This window comes from Populus nigra, chromosome 17 (assembly GCF_951802175.1).
Source record: "Populus nigra chromosome 17, ddPopNigr1.1, whole genome shotgun sequence".
Lineage (NCBI taxonomy): Eukaryota > Viridiplantae > Streptophyta > Magnoliopsida > Malpighiales > Salicaceae > Populus > Populus nigra.
The window spans coordinates 2050702-2071683 of NC_084868.1; the positions used below are offsets into that span (position 1 = coordinate 2050702).

A 20982-nucleotide genomic window follows, 5' to 3' on the forward strand; every position below is an offset into this window, starting at 1 on the left:
ATGTGCCATTAACATACTTGAATCATGTAGGGGGGGTAAACCTATCATTGAAAACAAATCACACTTGATTTGGAGCTCTGTAACTTTACGTTCATTGATTTGAAGATTGGTTCTCAATCAGCTTAGATCTGTTCAACGCAAAAGAAGCAGATTGAAAATAAGATGTTGTGATTTAGTTGAGCCAAATGGAGTGTAAACATTTTTAGTAGATGGCTGAAATTTGTAGGTGAAGAGTTTCTTAGTAGTTTGGTGTCATGGTTAGAAACGATATATTCATTTATCTGAAGATGACTTCTTAATTAGCTTTTTAGGTGAAGAAAAGGAAGAACATTAATTAAATGACATGTCATGTGGTTTCTTCATTGAATTTCAAATGACATGTCGCACATTACTAAACCTTGAAAATTAGAGTTTTTAATTAGGATTTTTGATATTTCTATTTCGTCCTTGTACTTGCATCCTTATAATTATTGATTGGAATTCTTTAATCCGTACGTCTCTTACATTTTAGTCTTTGTGATTTTTTTCAATTTGATCCTTAACCAACTTTTAAACTTTTAAACTTTGAATCTCTTTCAAGCACCAACTTTTAAACTTTTAAACTTTGAATCTCTTTCAAGTAAGCCTTGGTTGCACCAATTAGAATCTTCAAAATTCAATTGGATCCTTGATTTTTCAATTATTGCAAATTAATCCAAATTAGACTTCCTTCAATTGAGTTCTTGATTAAGTCAACTAAACCTAATAAAAGTTTAATTAAATCTTTAAACTTAATTAATTCTTTCAATTTTAGTTAAATTAACTTTCAAACTAAATTTTACTTCAATGAAATCTTTAATTAAATCAATTAAACCCAATAGAAATTTAACTACACCATTAAACTTAATTAATTCTTTTATTTTTAATCAAATTAAATTTGAACCTTAAACTTTACTTTAATTAAACCCTTAATTAAATCAATTAAGTCATTTAAAAATTTAATTACACTATTGAAATTGATTAATTCTTCCTAATTTTAACTATCTTTCTAACATTTTAACTTGTTGCAACTTAAAAACTCATCTATTTGTATCCCTATCTTCATGCATCAATCATAAAATTCTTCAATGTTAAAAAAATATTTTTTTAAAATATTAAAAAATCCAAAAATATTGATTTTAAATTTATGATTTTTTTGGATTTTTTAATATTTTAAAAAAATATATTTTTTACATGAAAGAATTTTATGATTGATGCATGAAGATAGGAAGACAACGAATACTATGGCAACGGCATGTTTTCTGCTTTAGAATCGGAGGTTAAAACGCCAGCATCATCTTGTAAACAAGACCTCTAAAAGCATTGGAAAGAATAGATGAAAACACGGTTTGGGAGAAGAAACAAGATGACCTTGCAAGCACTCGTTCAGTCTTTCAGTCTACGGACCCAGATTTTTGCCAAGGAAAATGTTCTCTGATAAAATCTATTAACAATGATCCTATTTGACCAACAGGCAAACCAAAGCCAGCCGCCTTCCACGGTTCCAACACAACCACTGAACCGAATACATATACTGAAACCCGAGCAGCTGAGCTCCCTTTCATTTCTCTATGCAGACGAAGCAGGCTCGTCCTTCTTTTCTACCTCTGCCTTCACTTTATCGTCTGTAGTTTTGCTAACCTCTTTGACCGCAACAGGTACCTCTTCCTTTTCTGTTTCTTCCTTTTTACTATCCTCAACACTCAACTTCTCAATGAGTCCAGCAGCATCTGTAGCATCTTTACTCTCCGCTTTCTTTCCCTGAGTCTCAGCCACCTCTTCAACAGTCTCCTTGAAGGTCTTGCAATCTAATAAAAACCAAAGCATCAAAGATATCACAAACCCACGCTCCAGAAATAACTTGCTTCATACAAGAGAGAGAGAGAGACAATTGCATAATTAATTATGGTTCAAGATCAACATAAACAGAGATCAGCTTCACCACGGTTCAGAAGTATGTCAACAAAAATGTAAGACAAAATCAAAGAGAAAAATGATGTGATATCAAGGGTGTGTTGCTGAAAAACAGATTTCATTTGTTGAAAAAGACAAGTTTTTCACTGAAAAAATAAAAAATACATCAAGATTACAACTATTTTTCATAAAGAATAAAAACCATAATTTATAATAGTCATATTAATATCTTGTATTTGTGATAATCTAATTGTAGAATATTAATTTTATTTCATTCAAATTAAAACTTATCATGGAAATATTAACTCAAAAAAATATTTGTATTAGATTTCTAATAAAAATTAAATTTATGACTAACCACATATGAAAGTGTAAGAAAAAATAATTTTAATATTTTACATTGCGAAAAAGTGTTTGCATGTATATAAATGGGAAAAAAAATGTATTTTCCATGTCTTTTCTTTATTTGAAAAATAATGGAAAACTTGTAAGGCAATATGAATTTGAAAAATTGAAAAACTAATTTTCAAGTATTTACCAAATCAAGCCACAAACACAGGAAGTCCTCAATTTATTGTCACGCAATCGTTAAAAACTTAAGGAAACAAATCTTCAAATTGATGAAAATCAGGGGTAAACTGCAGCTTCAAGAAGTTTTAAAAAAAGGAGCTTTTTTGCGAGAAATTGTGCAATATCAAGTCTAAACTAATATGAGTCATGTCTATCAAACTTCTTGTACAATCAAAATCAGATTTAATGAGTTTGATCACTGTTTTATAACAAGATTCGAAATGCATTACGATGTTTATTGAGTGTTACATTTAATTGAACTACATAATTTGAGATACTGAAGTTGTGCTTGAAATCCAAAAGTGCTGAGCCCATATGTCATACTCAATCCCGTGGGTGACCAAACTTGCTAATCAACTACATAGCTATGCCCTTATATCACCTAAAATGCTCTTAAGTGAATTCATACGCATGAAAATTAGCAAATACATCACAATGCAAAGACAATCAACAAAGAACCTCTTTGCAGCCAACCCACCAGGCAAAATACACATCCAGAAAAAAGTTTGGATTCACTCATTGTTTCAGTTACATGAATTTACCAAGACACATGGCTACGAAGAAACTCCAATTATGCTTTCATTTCCCTTCCTCTCTCAGGCATTACACATCAATTAGTTTCTGCTGAGCCATTATTATATAAACCATAAAGCACGTCTAAAAAACTTTCCTACTTGGGAAATATTAAATGTTAATCAACATTCAAATTTGAAAAGAAGGCAATGACGACAGTCAAAAACCCTAAACTTCTACGAATTGTGACGCCGTAAAGCATGAAAGAAGACATTCTCGACATCAGAAGATAATGCAAGTAATAGCAGATCAAAGAGTAACTGATACAAAAAAGCACATACTTTCAACTGACGGAAATCTTATGCAGAAAAGCTCATCCTTCAATTCCCCATCAGCAAAATCAGCAGCATGCCACAGACATGATTTGTCATTTCCTTGATGCTCTTGCACATTAATTGTCGGCAGAACTGAAATGCAACATTCATGCAACACAATAAGGCAAATACTTGCCAAAAAACAAACATCACAGGAGAAAAAAACGACAGCCCATGTCCTGTTTCTACGAATTAAAACCATTAGCTTAATACATTTATAATAATATTAGCAGACAAAAGAAGAGAAACCCATCAAGAAATTGAAGAGTAAATTAGAGTTGATTTAACAAGAAAGACATGCAGACCTAGATGGTTAGCGCAGATCTTGAGAGTCTTAGATTGGCGAAAAACAAGACGAACTTTGGCAGATTCTTTATGTTTCAAAAGCTTCACAGTCCCAACTCCTCTCTCTTTCCACTGATTCCCTTCTTTATCAAATCTATACAACTTCGCCTTCCTAAAAAAAACCCCATCATAAACCATTCACATTGTACTCAAAAAAATACAAAATAAACCAAAAACGTACAGATCAAGGATGGCTTCTTCATCTTCCTCGCCAGTAGTAACAGCGACTTCTTCCAGCTTCACGATAGGTGCAACTTGAGCTCCAGTATCTTCATCCTCCGCTGCTCTAGTTGAAGTTGCATTCTCTTCTTCTCTTTCTTTGGTACTGTGCTCTGGCTCGCTTGCAGCTGTGGCGGAGATACTGCTTGCCATTTTTCAGAGGGAGAGGGAATTTGAAGGATGATTTTTATTATAATTTTTAGGGGTTTGGGAGCGGAGCCGGAAGAGAAAGGCGGATTGATGGGTGGCGATGGGTGGGTGGGGATGCCTGTGCACTGCACCCTTTATATTATTTGCTGTGAAAAGAGGAGTGAGGATTGCGGCATTGCATGCGACGTGGGTCCAGTTTTATTACCTTCTCTTTTGCGCTTGACAGGTGTAAGACTATTTTGGTACTGTGCTTTCCTTCCTTTTTGTTGTTTTTAAGATTGATATTTTTACCGTCTCGTAATTTGATTCGTGGCTACTTAGATCTTTCGCAGCGGGCTGAAAAAAAATATAGATATAAAAAATACTAGGATAAAAAAAATTCAAACCTCAAGTTACTGTGGTAATTTAAATAATATAAATAAATATATAATAAAAAAAATTGATAAAAAAACAACAAACAAAAATAAAATGAACGAGATTTGAACCTATGAAATAATTAAAAAACCAAATACTAACCTAATAAAAGGTAAAAGTAATAAATAATAAAGCAAAAATTAAAAAAAACAAAATCAGCTCTAAAAAAACAAAACAAAAAATTTAAATGAATCTTTCTAATTTTTAAAACTTGTAACTCGTTAAATCTTGAATCTTAATTTAATTAAAAAACTTAGCTTTCAATTAATTTAATTTTAAATGAAAAAATTGTTAAAAAAATAAAAAAATTCACAAAAAAATAGAAAAAACAATAATAAAAATAGGTTTTAAGAGAGAAAACTCCAAAGATGGAATTTAAAAAAAAATTCCATCCAAACAAATCAAATAACAATTAAAAAATTAAATTTAAAGATCAAATTAGAATGATTAAAAAACCATGCTAACCAATTATATGCAATGCACATGGTCAAATAGGATCAATCGCAAGAGCTTTTAAAAGCTAAGTGTGATTTACATAATTAAGCATTATAAAACCTAACTTTAACTATGACGGACTGGGTGTATCAATCCAAAACGTTAGGATTGATGTCTGATGAGTAAATTTTATTAAGTTTTTATTTAGCTTTTATTTGGTTATTTAAAATATATAGATTTGGTGTACATGTCAGACCTAATATATTTAAACTTAACAGTGCATTAAGTTCAAGGTAGTGTGGATGTGAGACGCTTGCTAGACTTAAAGCTGCTTGGACTTTACAGTCAACCAAATCTAAGGTAGTGCGGGTCTGAAATGCATATCAGACCCAATATACTTGGATTTAGCAGTCAACCAAGTCTAAAGTAGCTTGAGTCTGACACGCATGTCAGATTCAAGGCGTTTGGTACAAGCTAAGCACAAGATAACATGGATCTGGTGCTTAGATTTGACAGTTATCCAAGTCCAAGATAATGATTATTCTCCTTTGGCATAACTAGCCTCTCTTAGGTCTAATCTCAGAAAAAAAAAAAAACCCTAGTCTCTATATGCTTAGCTACACTTGACGTCTTAAACTCTAATCTCCATATATCTTTTTAGGTATATAAAAGTATTTCAAGGACCTATTATATTTTTATCGGATAAGGGATATTTATCCCTCATTCAATGCTATCAAAATAATTACATTGCAGACCTTTCTTTTCATAAGATCTTTAGAATAAAGGTTCACGATTTTTACTTTATATATATATATATATATATATATATATATATATATATATATAAAACATCTCTCTCTATAATATTCTTGTGTTTTCTCTTTCTTAAAAAAACTTATCTAAGCATTAGAAAGTTTTTATTTCCATCAAATGAGATCTTTTGTAGGTACTAACTACGAGTAACTTTGACCTATTAAAGATTAAGTATAAGCAATATACTTTAGCTAAAAACAATGAAAGATATTATTAGAATCAATTGATTAATCGATTGATCAGGAATTTTTTTCCATGCCAGTAAAATTTTGAAAAATTATCATTTTTTTAAAAAAATTAAACTAGATCTCACCCAAATTTTGATCATATTTGACTCAATCAACTCCTTCCCAGCTATGAAGCTCAACCCCACCAAGTCTTAAATCTGTGAGTTGACCCACCAGGAATACTGGTTGCAAAAGAATGCTACTGCATTGCAGGAATTTCATGCAATAAATATGACACGAATCAATGGTTACCAGGAATTTTGTGTGATATTCATAAATTCGTGCCCCGTATCATTTCCCAAATCAAAATAAATGAAAGAACTTCCTCCAAAAGGTCCTTGCAGTTCTAGTCAGGGCACATCAAGAAAAATTATCAAAAAATTAATACAGTTTATTGAATCTCAGCAAACTATTTCTGAGGATCATCTGAAATTTCAAATTCCATAAAAAAAAAACATTGATATAAAAAATACTAAGATAAAAAAGAATTTAATCCTCCAGTTATTGATTCAAGTGGTAATTTAAATAATATAAACACTATATATAATAAAAAAAACAATAACAAAAATAAATAAAAAGAACCAAACTTGAATCTATAGTCCTATAAAGAGAACTAAACAACCAAATGTTAACCTAATAGAAGGCAAAAACAAATAACAAAAAAAATAGCTTTAAAAAAAAAATCTAGATGAACTTCTTAAACCTGATCTAATTTTTAAAACTTGAAACTCGTTAAATCCTGAACTATGGTTCAATCACAAAGCTTAACTCTCAACTGATTTAATTTTAAATGATGAAATCGTTGAAAAACTATTAATAAAAAGAAATTACAAAAGAAAAAAAAAATTATGAAGATAAAATTTGAAAAAAAAAATGACCTAAAAAAATAAAGATCAAATTTAAAAAATTAAAACGTTATAGTGAGTGAAATAAAAAAAAACATTTGTAATCTGATAGATTATTTATAGCTTAAAAAATTATAAAGGGTAAAATTAAAAAACAAATTGTAGAGGGTTAACCCAATAGAATCAAACTGCAAAAAATATGAAAAGTAAACAAATAAAAAATGATAAAAAGAAAAAAGAAAAATCAGCTGAAAAAAAAAAGAAAAAAACAAGCAAAACTCGGACAAAACTCCTAAACCTGGTCTAATCTTTAAAACATACAACTTGTGCATTTTGGATATGGGTTCAATCAATAAGTATAAATCTAAAAAAATTAATTTTAAAAGATGAAGTCGTGAAAAGAATATTAATTACAAAAATAATGAAGATAAAATTTGATAGAAAAAAACCCAAGATGATGAAATTTGAAAAAATATAAAAAAATAATCTCAAACAAAATAAATAGTAATTAAAAGAATGATGACCAAATTTAAAAGATAGTAATTAAAATAAATAGTAATTAAAAGAATGATGACAAAAAAAATATAGAAATTAAATTTTAAAAACATTTATAATTTGATACTCTATTTATCCAAAAAAAATAATCAATTTAAAGACTTACAAGTTTAAATCACCAAACACAATTTAAATATTTAAAATACAAACCAAATTTAAAGTCAAATATATGAAGGTCAACAATCACAATTAATATTTAAAAAAAAATACAAGTCCTTGTAGAATGTGAGTTTTTCAGTATTCAAAAGAGATTTTTTTTAGCTTCGTTGACCTAATTGGGTTTGGACAGTCATTTAGATCACTAAAAATCCAACCAAACCATGTCCAACAAATTTTGCAGTTCAACCCGCAACTACTGAGTTTTACAATCTATCAGGTTCCACAATATCTTTTACACAGAGAAGGGAAAGCAATGAAAAGTGCAACTAGACCGTTCACTTCAAGAGCTCGGCCCCATCATATAGAGGAGCTTTTGATTAAAAAAGGATCGTAAGATTAAAGCCGTAAAATTATATTTTGGTAACATGGCATACCTGCTTGCCATTTAATATGGGTATGAGCGTACGTCTTAAGATGCCTTTAATGTTAGCATTATTATGAAGGCAACTGAAAGGTGCGTGCATTTTCGCTGCCCTAAGGGTGATAAAAACTGGATCTTGATATCATGGGCAAAGGGTACTAATCCAAGTGATTAACTATTCCACTTCTCCACTTTTGGATGAACACCTAAAACAGGGGCGATACAGGAAAGGTGAGTCATGGCAAGGCATATGCAAGAAAAAATCGAATTAGGATCACTGTCTAGACACTACTATATTAAATCATCTCAACCAACAAGAGGTACAACGAGGTGAATGGAGTTGCAAAACTGAACAAAATGGGCACTTGTATATAGAGATACATTCCTAGACGGCGGTGGCCCCATTTGTAGTTGCATCCATGGGTTCGGCTTCTGTTGCCTCCTCAGCTTTTTCGCCTCCTTTCTTAGCTGCAAAATTCAAGAAAAATAGAATTTGTATGTCAACACTGTTCATGCTGAACGATGAGTTTTTTGTACTCCGAATTATGCATTTGTATGATCACCTTTCTTCTTTTTCCCACCGCCCTTCTTCTTTGTCTTTGTACCCAAAGCTAGCCACGCCTTGATTTCAGGATCATCTATCGTTTTTGTAGGCTGCAACTCTTGCAGAGTATGTGATGTGATCCGATCTGATCCATTTGGCATTAGCAATACTGTGAACTTGATATGAGCAACGCAATCACCTGCAACATAATCAACCAAAGTCCCCAATTAAGCGCAGTGCTAGAGCCCATAACTAAAAGACACTACTAAGGAAGAATGCAAGGAAACAAAGATACAAGGCAACTCTTACCGGGCTTTTCATGAAGAACTGGATATGGCTGCAGTAGATCATGATTCACACATTCGACTAATCCCAGCCGAGCCCTTTTCTCTTCGAGGGCTCTATTACAAAGAAAACACTAACATGAATCTAAATTAATGGAACAGAGGAAAAAGAACAAAAAAAACAATTTAGCAAGTGTAGGAAATACAAACCTAGCAGAGAATGGCATGATAGGAAATTTCTGATTGATTTCACTGAAAATGAATCTGGAAGATTTCATTTTCAAGTGATAATTCTTATCTACAGCTCTCTTGTAAATTGTAGTCGTCTTCTCATCCAACAGCTTTGGCTGCAAAATCAATACAACATATATTTGAGCATGCAAGAGCACAAAATTAGCAACAATGAAGTACGGGTCATTTCATTATTACCTTGCCTTCCCCTGTACTTGTAAAGATATCCACTGCATACACTTCATTTTCCTCGAATTCTGCATCATCAACTCTTGTGTCTGGATTAGAGACACTCAGAATTACCTTGTTTCCATCTATCACAAACTGCTTCAGCTGGTGGCTTAGGACACCCTCAACAATTTTGCAGTCATAAGCAGCAGCAACTTTCTGAATTGCTTCAGTTACATCTTTATTCTGCAGAAAAATGAAATTCAATGAACAAAAAGATTGAGCAGAAAAGGCAGGAAAAAAAATGAAACATAATATCACTGACAGAAAAATTGACAGTAAAACATCAGTAATCAGGTGTAGCAGATGTGCCAATTCAGATTTTAACCTTCCACGTATCAAAATCTATTCAGTTTTATTACCTGTATTTTTCATAATAAACTACATGCAACCTCAAAAGGTTGAAATGGATGAAAGAAAAGCAAGAAAAACACTCAACCATACAATAGATTTAGGATGGATGATACAAAAGGACAACATATTTCTAAGTCAAAAGAAAAGAAGACAAAAAACATATAGGCTAAAGATGATTGAACATAAACCAACAATTGATAAAAAGGGTCCCAAACAATCAACAGTAGCCAGATTCAATATAGGCAACAGGAAAAGCAGTAAATTGATATTTAGCATCAATAAACTCGGCGAAGTTGCCTTTCTTTACACCTATGAATGTGCTCAGCTAACACTGTCTCACCTTTAAAGTAAAGCCCAACTAGGAAAACACGAAAATAAAAACCCAGGACAAATTAAAAAAAAAAATAATGCTTCCCTATCAGAGTAACTATGACATAAAAGCCTCACTTGGATGTTGGTCCATGGCTTTGGAAATATATTCATCATTTAGGGGCAATAAATTTTCAAAGATAGCTCGGCAAAATCAGATGCTTCTTTCAAAACAGCAACAAAAGGCTGAGTAAAATAGGGGGGAAAGCAACATAAAAACACAAGGAGTTCTGAATCAACTTGTTATGCAAGATTCACCATGGGGATAAATTGCAGTCATGCATAAACACTCCTGTTTTGAAAGAGACCATAAAAAGAACAAAATGATGCGCTATCAGCGTAACTATGACTGTAAGATGCTTCATTGGACTTTAATCCTTGGCTTATGATAGTTTTCATCATATAGAGATCATCAAATGTGGGACGGTATAAGAGTTGACTCGCCAAAAAAACAGCAAGAAAAATAGAAAGGAACTGCGGAATGAATCAAAACAGACACTAATGTTACAGACAAGAGATTCAAATGCTTGAAGAAAACAATTATCATGAATTAGCACCATATTATCATTAAAAAAATAGTGCAAACCAATATTAAGATGTAGTCTTTTACAATCATAAGGTATAATCTACATTGATCAACCTGAAGTGATTGGGTAGGACAATCTATCATATCGGCAACAGGGAAAAGAGGAAATCAACAGGCAATTGATCACCTCGGCAAAGTTGCCAGCTTTTTATTAATTTCATGAGTGAGTTGATTCTTGATAATTTTCTAAACTTCAAATGTTCCATTTTAGCATAAGCTAAACCCAAAATAACTACCCAAGTAATATGTTAGAGAGTGCAGATATTGGTCTGTACATGAATCAGGTATAATTTAAAAAAATCAACCTAAAGCACTCATGTACAGCCATAATAATATTGGCAACAGGGAAAAGAGGAAATCAACAGGCAAGTGATCACCTCGGCAAAGTTGCCACCTTTTTATTTTTGGTTCTTGAATTTGCTACTTAATAGTTTTCAAAAATTGCAAAGTTTATTTTAGCATACGATTAAGTAAAACCACTACTCTAATAATGTCAGCAACAGGGAAAAGAGGAATTCAACAATAGATCACCTTGGCAAAGTTGCCCATATTCCCAGCTCTTAGTTTTACAGGTGCTGTAGGCAAATCCATTTTGAATTGTCAAATAACTTCTTCAAAGACTAATGGGTGAGAATAGATACAAAACCATACCCACAACATTGTCTAGTCTATAATATGTTAAACCAAAAAAATACACAATCACCCAGAAAAAAAAATCGCCGTCCCTAATACTTTCTAGGTTGAAAAGTCAAGGCGAAAAAAATGATACATCCAGAGCTGATTGATTACTGCACAAAAATCCTCCCTGTCAGAGTAACTATGACAGAAGCTTCATTTGGACATAGGTCCATAGCTTGTCAAAATAGTTCGTCATTAGGGAAGCCAATCTCAAACAGAAAAAAAGGGAAATAACAATCAGTGGCATGAAAAAGAAGACTGTTCGGGTGCAAAACAAGAGACAACTCAAGATGGGTGGAAGTTATGATTAGAAAAGAAGAGATGTTAGCTTGAAGTAATGAGACAAAGGCTACTTATTGATTTAGCAAAATTGTCATGCGTATAAAAAATTGCAACTTGCAAAAACAACTCAATTTCACTGTTAAAAACAATTAACCTTCCCAAGAATAACAAGACCAATGAGCACAAAAAAAACAAGAACACGTAAAGAAACTACCACAGCACAAACAAATAAATTACCTTCTTTCCAGGCCTTACAAGCCTCAATGCAACTTCAGCCGCAGTGTTGGCTGCTGCAATAACATCAGCTGCCCTACCCGTTACTGGCCCTGACTGAAGAACATGGGTATGTCCAACAACAGCAATAAATCCATCTATATGACATCCCATGTCACTGCACACCAAGAAAACCCAAAACGCATGAACATAAAACACACAAAAACCAATCCAAAACACAAAATGACATTAATAGATGGCTTACATCTTGACAACATCTCCTTCTTCTAAGACTGATTCATCACTAGCAAGCGGAGAAAAATGGCAAACAGTGTTGTTGACAGAAACACAAGTAGGAAAAGCAACTCCCCTTTCAATCTTCTTCTTCACATTCTTATACATATTTCCAGATTGCCTACATATTCACACATAAAAATCAAAGCCCATTATTTCTTAATCAATTTCATTCCAAAAAAACACTATAAATTCAAAGAAATAAGAATCATTAAATGCGTACTCTCTGATATACGAATCTCCTTTTTCACAAATATCAACAATCTTAGCCTTCGGCTTGCATTCTGATATCGCTAACTGCAATGCCTCTGTCATAATTACCAAAAAAATATTAAAACCAGTAAAAAATCAAATTTAAACGAAAAATAGCATTTCAATTAAAATACATAGGGAAAGAGAGTTAGCGACAAACTGTTGACAATTTCAGCCGCGCTTTTGTATTTGGTGACGACTTCAGGGGAAGTAAGATCCAACTCTCTCTCCTCTCTCTCGTCGTCTGACGACATCGTACTGAATCCTTTCGATATCAATAACCGACTCCTACAGCATAAAAAAAATACCACTACTATTATTATTATAAGAAGAATTGATTGGATAAAAAAGCGAAGAGAAGATAGAACTTACAGTGGCGATAATGGATTAGCGGCGGTGGAGGAAAGGAGGGAAAGAGGATGCTAGGGTTTTGAGAGAGAAAAAGAGAAGCAGTTAAGTTGTATAAAAGGATGGTGAGACGGTGAAGTGAGCTCTAGGGTTTTGGTTCTTTGCGGCAGCATTTGCCTTATATAGGAATTTTCTACACACTCTTGCCTCTGTAAGTAGGGTTTTTTTCTCTGTCTTCCCTTTCTTTTTCAAAATATCTTATATTAATTTACCAATGTGCCCTGCTTTATTTTTATCTTAGGCATGTAGTGGTATTATTCAAAGTAACAGCGTTATGATGATGTAGTCATGTTTGTTTCTTGAAATCTATTTTTTAAAATATTATTTTTAAAATTTTTTTGTGTTTATTTTTATTATAATAGTTGATTAATGAAAAATACTTTTCGGTTAACGAAAAATACTTTCTAGTCAATAGAAACACTTTTCGGTCAACGGAAAACACTTTCCAGTCAAAGAAAAATTTGGTTTGGTTTATAAGAAAATATTTTTCCTTTTAGCTGTGTTTATTTTCCAGAAAGTGGTTTTCAGAAAACCACTTTTCAAACTTTCATGTGTTTGTTTGCCATCAGAAAAGTTGATCAACGAAAACACTTTCTAGTCAAAGGAAAATTTGGCTTGGTTTTCAGGAAAGTGTTTTCCTGAAAAATTTGGGCAAAAAACACTTTCCGGAAGTTGTGAAAAATTTAGAAATGTCATTATTTGCTGATTATATCAAATTTGATTCTCAAACTTTTGATTGCTATATATAATTTGTTTTGAATATTTATTTTTCAATCTCATCTCTTAAAATTTAATTTTTATATTAATTTTGGTCCTTATTTTTATAATTGTTATTTGCTTTTTCCTTATCATTTTTTTATTGAAATTTTTTATCTATCAAATTTGGTCCTCATTCTTTTGATTTTTACTTATTTTATTTGAAATAATTTATGAAATGTTAATTATTATTATTTTAATTTCTTAACCTTTCATTTTTTTTAATTTTTTAGATTTGATCTCTATTATTTTGATTATTATTTATTTTATTTGAGATAATTTATGAAATTATATTTTTTTTCAATTTCATTCTCATTCAAATTTTTAATTTGTAAGATTTGTTTCTTATTATTTTAATAAACTTGAAAAAATAAAACATTAATAAGTTATTTTCCAGCTTATTTTCCATAACATAACCAAATACTGGAAAGTGTTTTCCAACTTATTTTCCATTACACTACCAAATATCGGAAAATACTTTTCCGGAATTCACTTTCTCCGGAATTCACTTTCCAAAATAAAACTACTTTCCTGCAAACAAACGGGGCCTTAATACGTAGTTATAATTATTTTTTAAAATATTTTTTTATTTTGAAATATATTAAAATAATATTTATTTATTTTAAAAAAATTTAATATTAATATATTAAAATAATTTAAAAACATTTAAAATATATTAATTTAAAATAAAAAAAATTAATTTTTTCAAAAATATTTTTGAAACACAATTTCAAATAGTGCTTTAATAATTAATATTTTTGTGCCAAAACAGGGTGTAATTAACTAGCTAGCCACAACCTGATTTATAATGATAAATAGTGATGAGAAATTTTTTTATAAAATATTAATTTTATAATTGATGGTAGAAGTGATTTTTGTGTAGAATGAGATTAATATGTGTTTGTTTGTGCATTCATAGTATTTGATATGTTAGATAATAATAAAACTGAACATGATAATTTTATATGAAGTTGTTTGATGTACCTTTAAATAATACAAAAATCTTTTTTTTTGTTATATGTACAAGATTATTTTAGTGGAAAATTTTTTGTCTTCACTGAAAGAAATAGGACAAGCTTGTCTAATTCTTTGCACAAAAATTCATGTAGTTGACCTAATTTAGGGGCCATCCTGGAACAAGGCCCAAGTCACGAGCAAGTACCTTTGATCCGGATTGTAAAGATAAAAATAGTTTTTATTATAATTTTTAAAATAAAAAATAAATGTACAAGCAAATCATTTTATTTTTATTTTGAAGTGGACATGCACTGCCTAACCTTTTTATTTTGAAGTGTTTTCATTTATTTTATCTTGACATGTAATTATTGTTGATAATAGCAAATTATTTATATTTTTATAAAAGTTTCATTCAAATACAGCTCTTTCATATAAAATATAAGAGTAAACAAACTCATGGAAAATCAAAATACAAAATTTATTTAATTTGTTTAAAAAACAAGAGAGAGGGCATACAACGCTATTTAAACGGAAACAGTTAATGAAAGGAAAAAGAAAAGAAAAAAAAAGAAAGATGTTTGGTGTTGATGGGTTCAAGCCCATATACCTGACCTGAATACAAAAGCGCAGGCATATCTTTTTTTATATTTTTTTGCATGGGATTGGATGGTGTGTCCACTCTTATCTTTTTCTTTTCTGAAAAGAAAAATTAGATGATAGGTTTCCTGCAATGGTGAGCGATATGTCACCTATTGTGACATTTTTCAATCACCTTTGGTGATTCTAAAATCAGGGTCCATTTTTTAGATAATGAAAACACAATTTCAAAGTTGTTTTTTACATAAAAAAACTTCAAAATCATTATAAAATCCTCAATAAACCACTTATTAACTTCAAAACATCTCCGAATCACTAAAAAAAAAACCAATTGATTCCAAAAAAATATAATCAAACCCTAATCAATTTTTTTTCAGGAAGATAATGGCCAAAACCACCACCATCCAACTCATCTCGCTTGATAGAACCCTATAACATAAAGTCTGATCATTTTGATTGTCGGGATCATAACAACTTATGACTCTTTTTTTCTTATATTATTTTCTAGTGATTTTTTTTGCTTTCTCTCCAATCCAGGAAGTGAAAAATAAACAAAATAAATATTTATGTCAAAATAAAAACTGTCATGGATTTGGGCTTACATATATTTTTATGTTTTATATTTCAATTTTTCTTAATTTGGTTTTTCTACCATAATTTCAAATTTAATATAATCCAATTAGGTCATAGAAGAATTCAATTAAAAAAAAAGAAAATTAAAAAAAGAAAAAAAAAAAGAAGGTTAGCTCCTTCACTACTGGTGAAGGAGCTTGGATGAACTCTTAATATTGTAATAGATTAGATCATATAAAGTTATGTTTTTCATGGATTTTAGATTATGATTTTAATTAGTTTTTATTAAAAAAATAATAAATACATTTTTTTATATAAATAATCTTTTATTTAAATAAAAGACTTGTTGATAAATTAAGTCAAATTATGATTTTAATAATCAAAAGTTAAAGTTTGAATAAAATTAGATAATTTCTTAATAGACAAATTTTTGTTAAATAAGACAATTTCTTATTAGATATTTTATGTATGTTGTCAGATGATGTTACAAATCATGTCAAAAATCGGCGTGAATAAAATCACGATGAAATAAGTTAAGAATAAGGCAATTATTTAAAATATAAATAGCTTAATGTACATTAATATGACTATTTTATGTATTTAATTAAATATGATGTGAAATTTTGTTGTTTTAAATTTTTTTAACTTTTTGATTAAATCAAAATTTTGACTCTATAGACTTTTGATTCAAATTCAAAATTGTTTCTAATCAAATGTATTTTTACTCAATAGACTTGATTTACATTAATACTACTCTCATTGCAATCTGCAAAGTACTCGAGCTTAAATGAGTAAAAAGAGAGCTTACGAACTCATTATCAAGCCAAGATACTTCTGAGAGTTTGTAAAGCAAGCAAGATTGCATATGGCTACATGAAAGAAAGGTACTTCCCAACATGACATGTAAAAAGGATACAATAGCTTCTAACGCAGCATAAAAATGGAATGCACTCGCCAAAACTGAAACTTCTCTTCGTATACTAAGAGGGCAATTTAGCCAAAAGATATTGTTAGGTGCCAACATGATCAGGGTAAAAGTTTTTGTTAAACTTAGAAGCGCTTTGTATGACTCCGTGATCCCCAAGCACTTCAAATTGTTGATAATGTATCCTAAGCAAATTTCATTTAGAAAAGCCAAACCAACTCAAGAAGGAAAAGTTAGGAATTTATGAATTTATGCTTGCAGTGGACTTCAAAACCAGATTAAGCAAAACAATACATGCAATACCATCAAAGATGCATTGTCTGGATATCTCCTCTCATAAAGACCAGTAGTTTTGCCAGGTAAAGCTCACATAATGGCCTGATCAGGTGGTATTCTCATAAGCCTAGGCAGTGATCCCTTTCCACAAGGCAAGACACCCCTCCTCGGCACAGATTGTTGTGATAGCATGAACTAAGCCTTTGCATTTCAATTCATCCCCGTCTCGGCTTTGAACCATCAGCCTTGTTCTGACAACATCAAATTGGCCTGTGCAAACTGGATCTGCAGTTCCAGAAAGGAAACCAGAAATCATAGACCACCATGGTTGGAGGACTTTCCATCACCTTCATGTTTCTTCCACAAGAACATATCAAAAGCATTTCAGGCTGTGAAAATGGCCGCATGCTTTGTCCCAGAAATAGATCAGCTGCACTGCTAATAGGTTGGGATGTGATGAGCAGGCATTAGTGTTGAGTAGATAACAGCAGACATCAAATTAATCGCTAACATGGTTGATTAAAAGGAGGGAAGAAAGGGGAATGGCCACGTAGAAAAAGAAATGGAACTAACAAAAATCATTCAAGTAACTTGCCACATAAAGCAGCAAGGAATTCAATCATCAGACTGTAATCAAATGTACATTAATTAGATGCCATGTGTTGATATCATAACCTTATCCTTAGTATAACCATGAGAAGAGAATGTATTGCCCCAAAAACTGTTTTTATTCCAATACTGATTCCTACAGTTTTTCACTTAATGTGGAAAGAAGATATCCAGTCCTGTTGAAAATTCATAGCTGTCATTATGTTTCCTATATAGTGATCAATCTATCAAGTTTGGGAGCAAAACAGTTTCATTAATTATCAACAATTTAAGTTTTATAGTTTAGAAGAAGACCAGTAACACAGGGAAAACATGGTATGACACGAGAAACTTCGCAAACGATGAATGAATGCTACCCCTGAAGGATTTCAAAGTACCAAATACATAATATGTAATGTAATAAGTAAAGTGAACGAGAGCCGGGTATGAAACACGCAGACCTGCAAATCATTGGAGTTTCAATTTGATTGATAGTTGCATGAACCATTCATGCAATCCGTTGAATGTCTTCTAGAATTTGTGATGCATGACATCTAACTCTTCAATAGGGTGCATTACAATGGAGATGTATCAAAAGGATTTCCATATCCATGCTTGCACATCAATCCCGCTACTTGCTCAACCTTATACCATTGACCACAATTCAAGTAGGCTTTATACAATATCCAAAATGTCTTTTTTGTGCGGGGCAAGTTGCAATTCTCCATCTCAATAAGAACACTTTCCATTTCATCCAAGCGCTTTTGTGTTCCATACATGACCATTTTACAGTGAAATAGAGGCCGGATTATTCTCCACCGCGCATATGTTGCACGTTTTATAAAATCTGTCAGCTTATCAACTGCATTGCATCTGAAATAACTTGTGATAATAGCCTGCATAATGCTTACAGTTGATATAGTGATTCTATGATTAAATGCCTCATTTATTGAGTTCTCCATCCCCTCTAACCTATCTTCTTCAGCATAAAGCTTAATCAACAAAACATTCAACCAAGGTCTATATTCCTTTTCTGGAATCAGCCTCATCAGTGCCTCAATCTTTTGAACTCTTTCTGGTATAGAACTCTTACAATAGGCACAGATCATGGCCCTAATCAGTGTTAGTCTCCTGGCATTAACATGGTCTTTTATCAATTCATACACCAGTTCCATCTGTTCCAGATTCCCAGAATGAGCATATCCTCGCAGCATTAGCAGGTGGGTGTTAAGATCTGGCTTAACTGGGCCTGCATTCATCATTTGAAAAGTTTTTTCCATACTATCCCACATCCAAACAGTCACATAACCACTAATTAAATTGTTGTATGTTGTCAAGTTTGGTGAAATACGTGAATCCTCCATCTCCTTGAATATTGCCTCCATTTTATCAACCAGCATCAAGCGGCCAAAGACTGATACAAGAATGTTATATGTTACAACTGAAGGTCTACACTTTACGTCCCTTTTCATCTCCCGAAACAATGATTCACATTTACCAGCAAAACCATTACACATACAAGTAGTCATCAGTGCATTATACATGCTGGTCGTCTTAATGCACTTTTTTATAGCCTCATCAAATATCTCAACTGCAAGATCCACGTTCTTATCTGTACCCGCAATCATAATACCCTTGGCATACTCCGCTGCTGTCATAGGAGTATCATTCTCAGCTTGCGTTCTTTTCCAATTAAAAATCTGCGTAAAAATTATTTACACAAATTCCACTCTAAGAAAAGGAAAAAAAGAAGAAGAAAAACAGCAATCCTTTTCCCAAGGGATCAAACAGCAGTGTAAAAAAAAATGTCTACACCAAAATGAGATTGGACCCATCATAGTAAACTAGCTTGCTTCACTCATGCTGTTCATTTTGCTTTAAATGGATCGACAGGGGAGATAAAAGATAGCAAAAGCAAAGATAAATAACAGAAGAACGTTGAATGTCAAAATCGACAACAGCCCAGATAGATAACAATTCCAAATCATACAAAAAACAAATTAGAAGTAAAATTCATTCAGAAATAACTAGATAAATAAATGGAAGCAAAAGGCAACACACCTTGAGGGCTAATTTAGGGGAAGAAAGAAGCAAGAGCTTCAAAAGCTCAAGAAAAGCGGATGAATTGGTTAACAAGGAGGGGTCATCTTTTTTCGTCTCTTCCAAAATCTGAAAAACCATGTCAACATTTTGAAGCAGCTCGTCCCTCAAAGAAGAAATCTTATTGACCAGATCCTCCCTCTTCTTGGATTTGAGGTCGTTATTATTGTTCCTCAGAGAAGAAATCTTGTTGGTCGGATCCTTCCTCTCCTTGGATTTGATGTCGTTATTATTGTTATTACTACCACTATTATCATTAATAGTGAGCTTGTGTACAAAAAGTCCGATCACGTTGGAAATGAGGTGTTTGGCGGAGGCGGAGGCGGAGTTGGAGGGGGGTGAAGATTGGAAAAATCTGTAAAAAGGGGGCTTGGCAAGGATTGAAGAGGAAGGAGAAGTGGTGATGGTTCTGGGAGTCGGGGAAGGGGAAGGTCTTCGGAGGCAGATAAGCTCTGCGTCTGAGAATTTGAAAAATCTTCGCTTCATTTGGTTGATTGATCTGAGAGAGGAGGTACGAGGGGTGGGATTTTTAGGAAGGTTTTACGAGACCAGACGCAGAGGTAGATATGGAGGTGTTTGGCTACTTTGATTTATCAATTCAAAACTAGTTTCGGGTATTGCTTTTTGCTCCAGTAGTGTTTGCAAACCCGAATAACTAACAAGATTTTAGCCAATCATTCGTTTTCATTTTTTCAATCAAAATGATAATAATTAAAAAAACTCATTAGTAAATGGTATCTTAAATTTTGAGTATTATAAAAGATAAAAATAACTACAATAATTACAAATTGTCAGACCGATTTGAGGGTGTAACTTAATAAATACTTTGAGTTATTAAATTGTTAAATTAATTAATAAGTTATCAAGTTGACTAAATTACTAGTTAAGTTATTAAATTAGTCAAGATTAATAAAATAAATATCAAAAATATTTTTAAATCAAGTTCAGAATTATAAATTTATTAAATAAATTTGATAGGCTATATCAAATTTAATAATTATGCTGCTATCAATATACTAATTTTTTAAGCGGGTTTGGGCGACAAATATATGTTAAAAAATTCTATAGAGTGATCCTATTTATATAATAGATTTAGGGACAGTTTGGAAACGCGGTTTAACCCGTGTTTTTAAAAGTTTTGAATTTTTTTTACTTAAAATTAATTTTTTTAGTGTTTTTTGATTGTTTTAATGCACTGATATCAAAAATAATTTTTAAAAAATAAAAAAAATATTATTTTAATGTATTTCTGAGTAAAAAACACTTTGAAAAGAAATCACAATCACACTCTTAAACACACCCTTAAAGCAATACCTATGGACAGTTGTTTGCTTGAGTGGCATATGATTATTGTTTTGGGACCGATAAGATAAAGAAAACAACAAAAATAAAAATAAAAATTGAGACAGAATTGTATTGGATAACAATATACAAGATAAAGTTATTGTCTTTGTATCTTGTTTGATCATGGTGAATAAAACAAAACAGAATATGAAAAAGTTTATTCCACATTTAATATATATTATTGTCAAACTTACATATTTTAAAAAATTATTCAATATTTTTTTTTACTTT

At 31.5% G+C, this 20982-nt stretch overlaps 3 protein-coding genes across 6 annotated transcripts; all 3 read right to left on the minus strand.

Moving 5' to 3' along the window:
• Window positions 1-1366: 1366 nt before the first annotated feature.
• LOC133677227 (ran-binding protein 1 homolog c-like) lies at window positions 1367-4244 on the minus strand. The gene is made up of 4 exons (XM_062099132.1): window positions 3916-4244; window positions 3695-3846; window positions 3357-3482; window positions 1367-1826 (listed from the first exon to the last, which is right to left on the minus strand). Exons 1-4 carry the CDS (start codon window positions 4104-4106, stop codon window positions 1588-1590), a joined length of 708 nt encoding a protein of 235 aa, XP_061955116.1. The 5' UTR covers window positions 4107-4244; the 3' UTR covers window positions 1367-1587.
• A 3919-nt stretch (window positions 4245-8163) lies between these two features.
• LOC133677226 (ERBB-3 BINDING PROTEIN 1) lies at window positions 8164-12767 on the minus strand. The gene is made up of 10 exons (XM_062099131.1): window positions 12600-12767; window positions 12388-12515; window positions 12199-12283; window positions 11947-12096; window positions 11706-11859; window positions 9170-9385; window positions 8951-9087; window positions 8766-8857; window positions 8476-8655; window positions 8164-8380 (listed from the first exon to the last, which is right to left on the minus strand). Exons 2-10 carry the CDS (start codon window positions 12479-12481, stop codon window positions 8298-8300), a joined length of 1191 nt encoding a protein of 396 aa, XP_061955115.1. The 5' UTR covers window positions 12482-12515; window positions 12600-12767; the 3' UTR covers window positions 8164-8297.
• A 3895-nt stretch (window positions 12768-16662) lies between these two features.
• LOC133677434 (pentatricopeptide repeat-containing protein At2g30780) lies at window positions 16663-19993 on the minus strand. Of its 4 annotated transcripts, none has more exons than XR_009835787.1 (3): window positions 19369-19993; window positions 17769-19007; window positions 16663-17149 (listed from the first exon to the last, which is right to left on the minus strand). XR_009835787.1 is itself a non-coding variant. In XM_062099491.1 (2 exons), the coding sequence occupies exons 1-2, from the start codon at window positions 19891-19893 to the stop codon at window positions 17883-17885; spliced, it is 1650 nt and encodes a 549-aa protein (XP_061955475.1). In that variant the 5' UTR covers window positions 19894-19993; the 3' UTR covers window positions 16663-17882. The 4 variants fall into 4 exon arrangements, 1 of the variants encoding a protein (XP_061955475.1); XR_009835786.1 differs by having other exon boundaries at window positions 16663-17154; XR_009835785.1 differs by having other exon boundaries at window positions 16663-17157.
• Window positions 19994-20982: the final 989 nt, after the last annotated feature.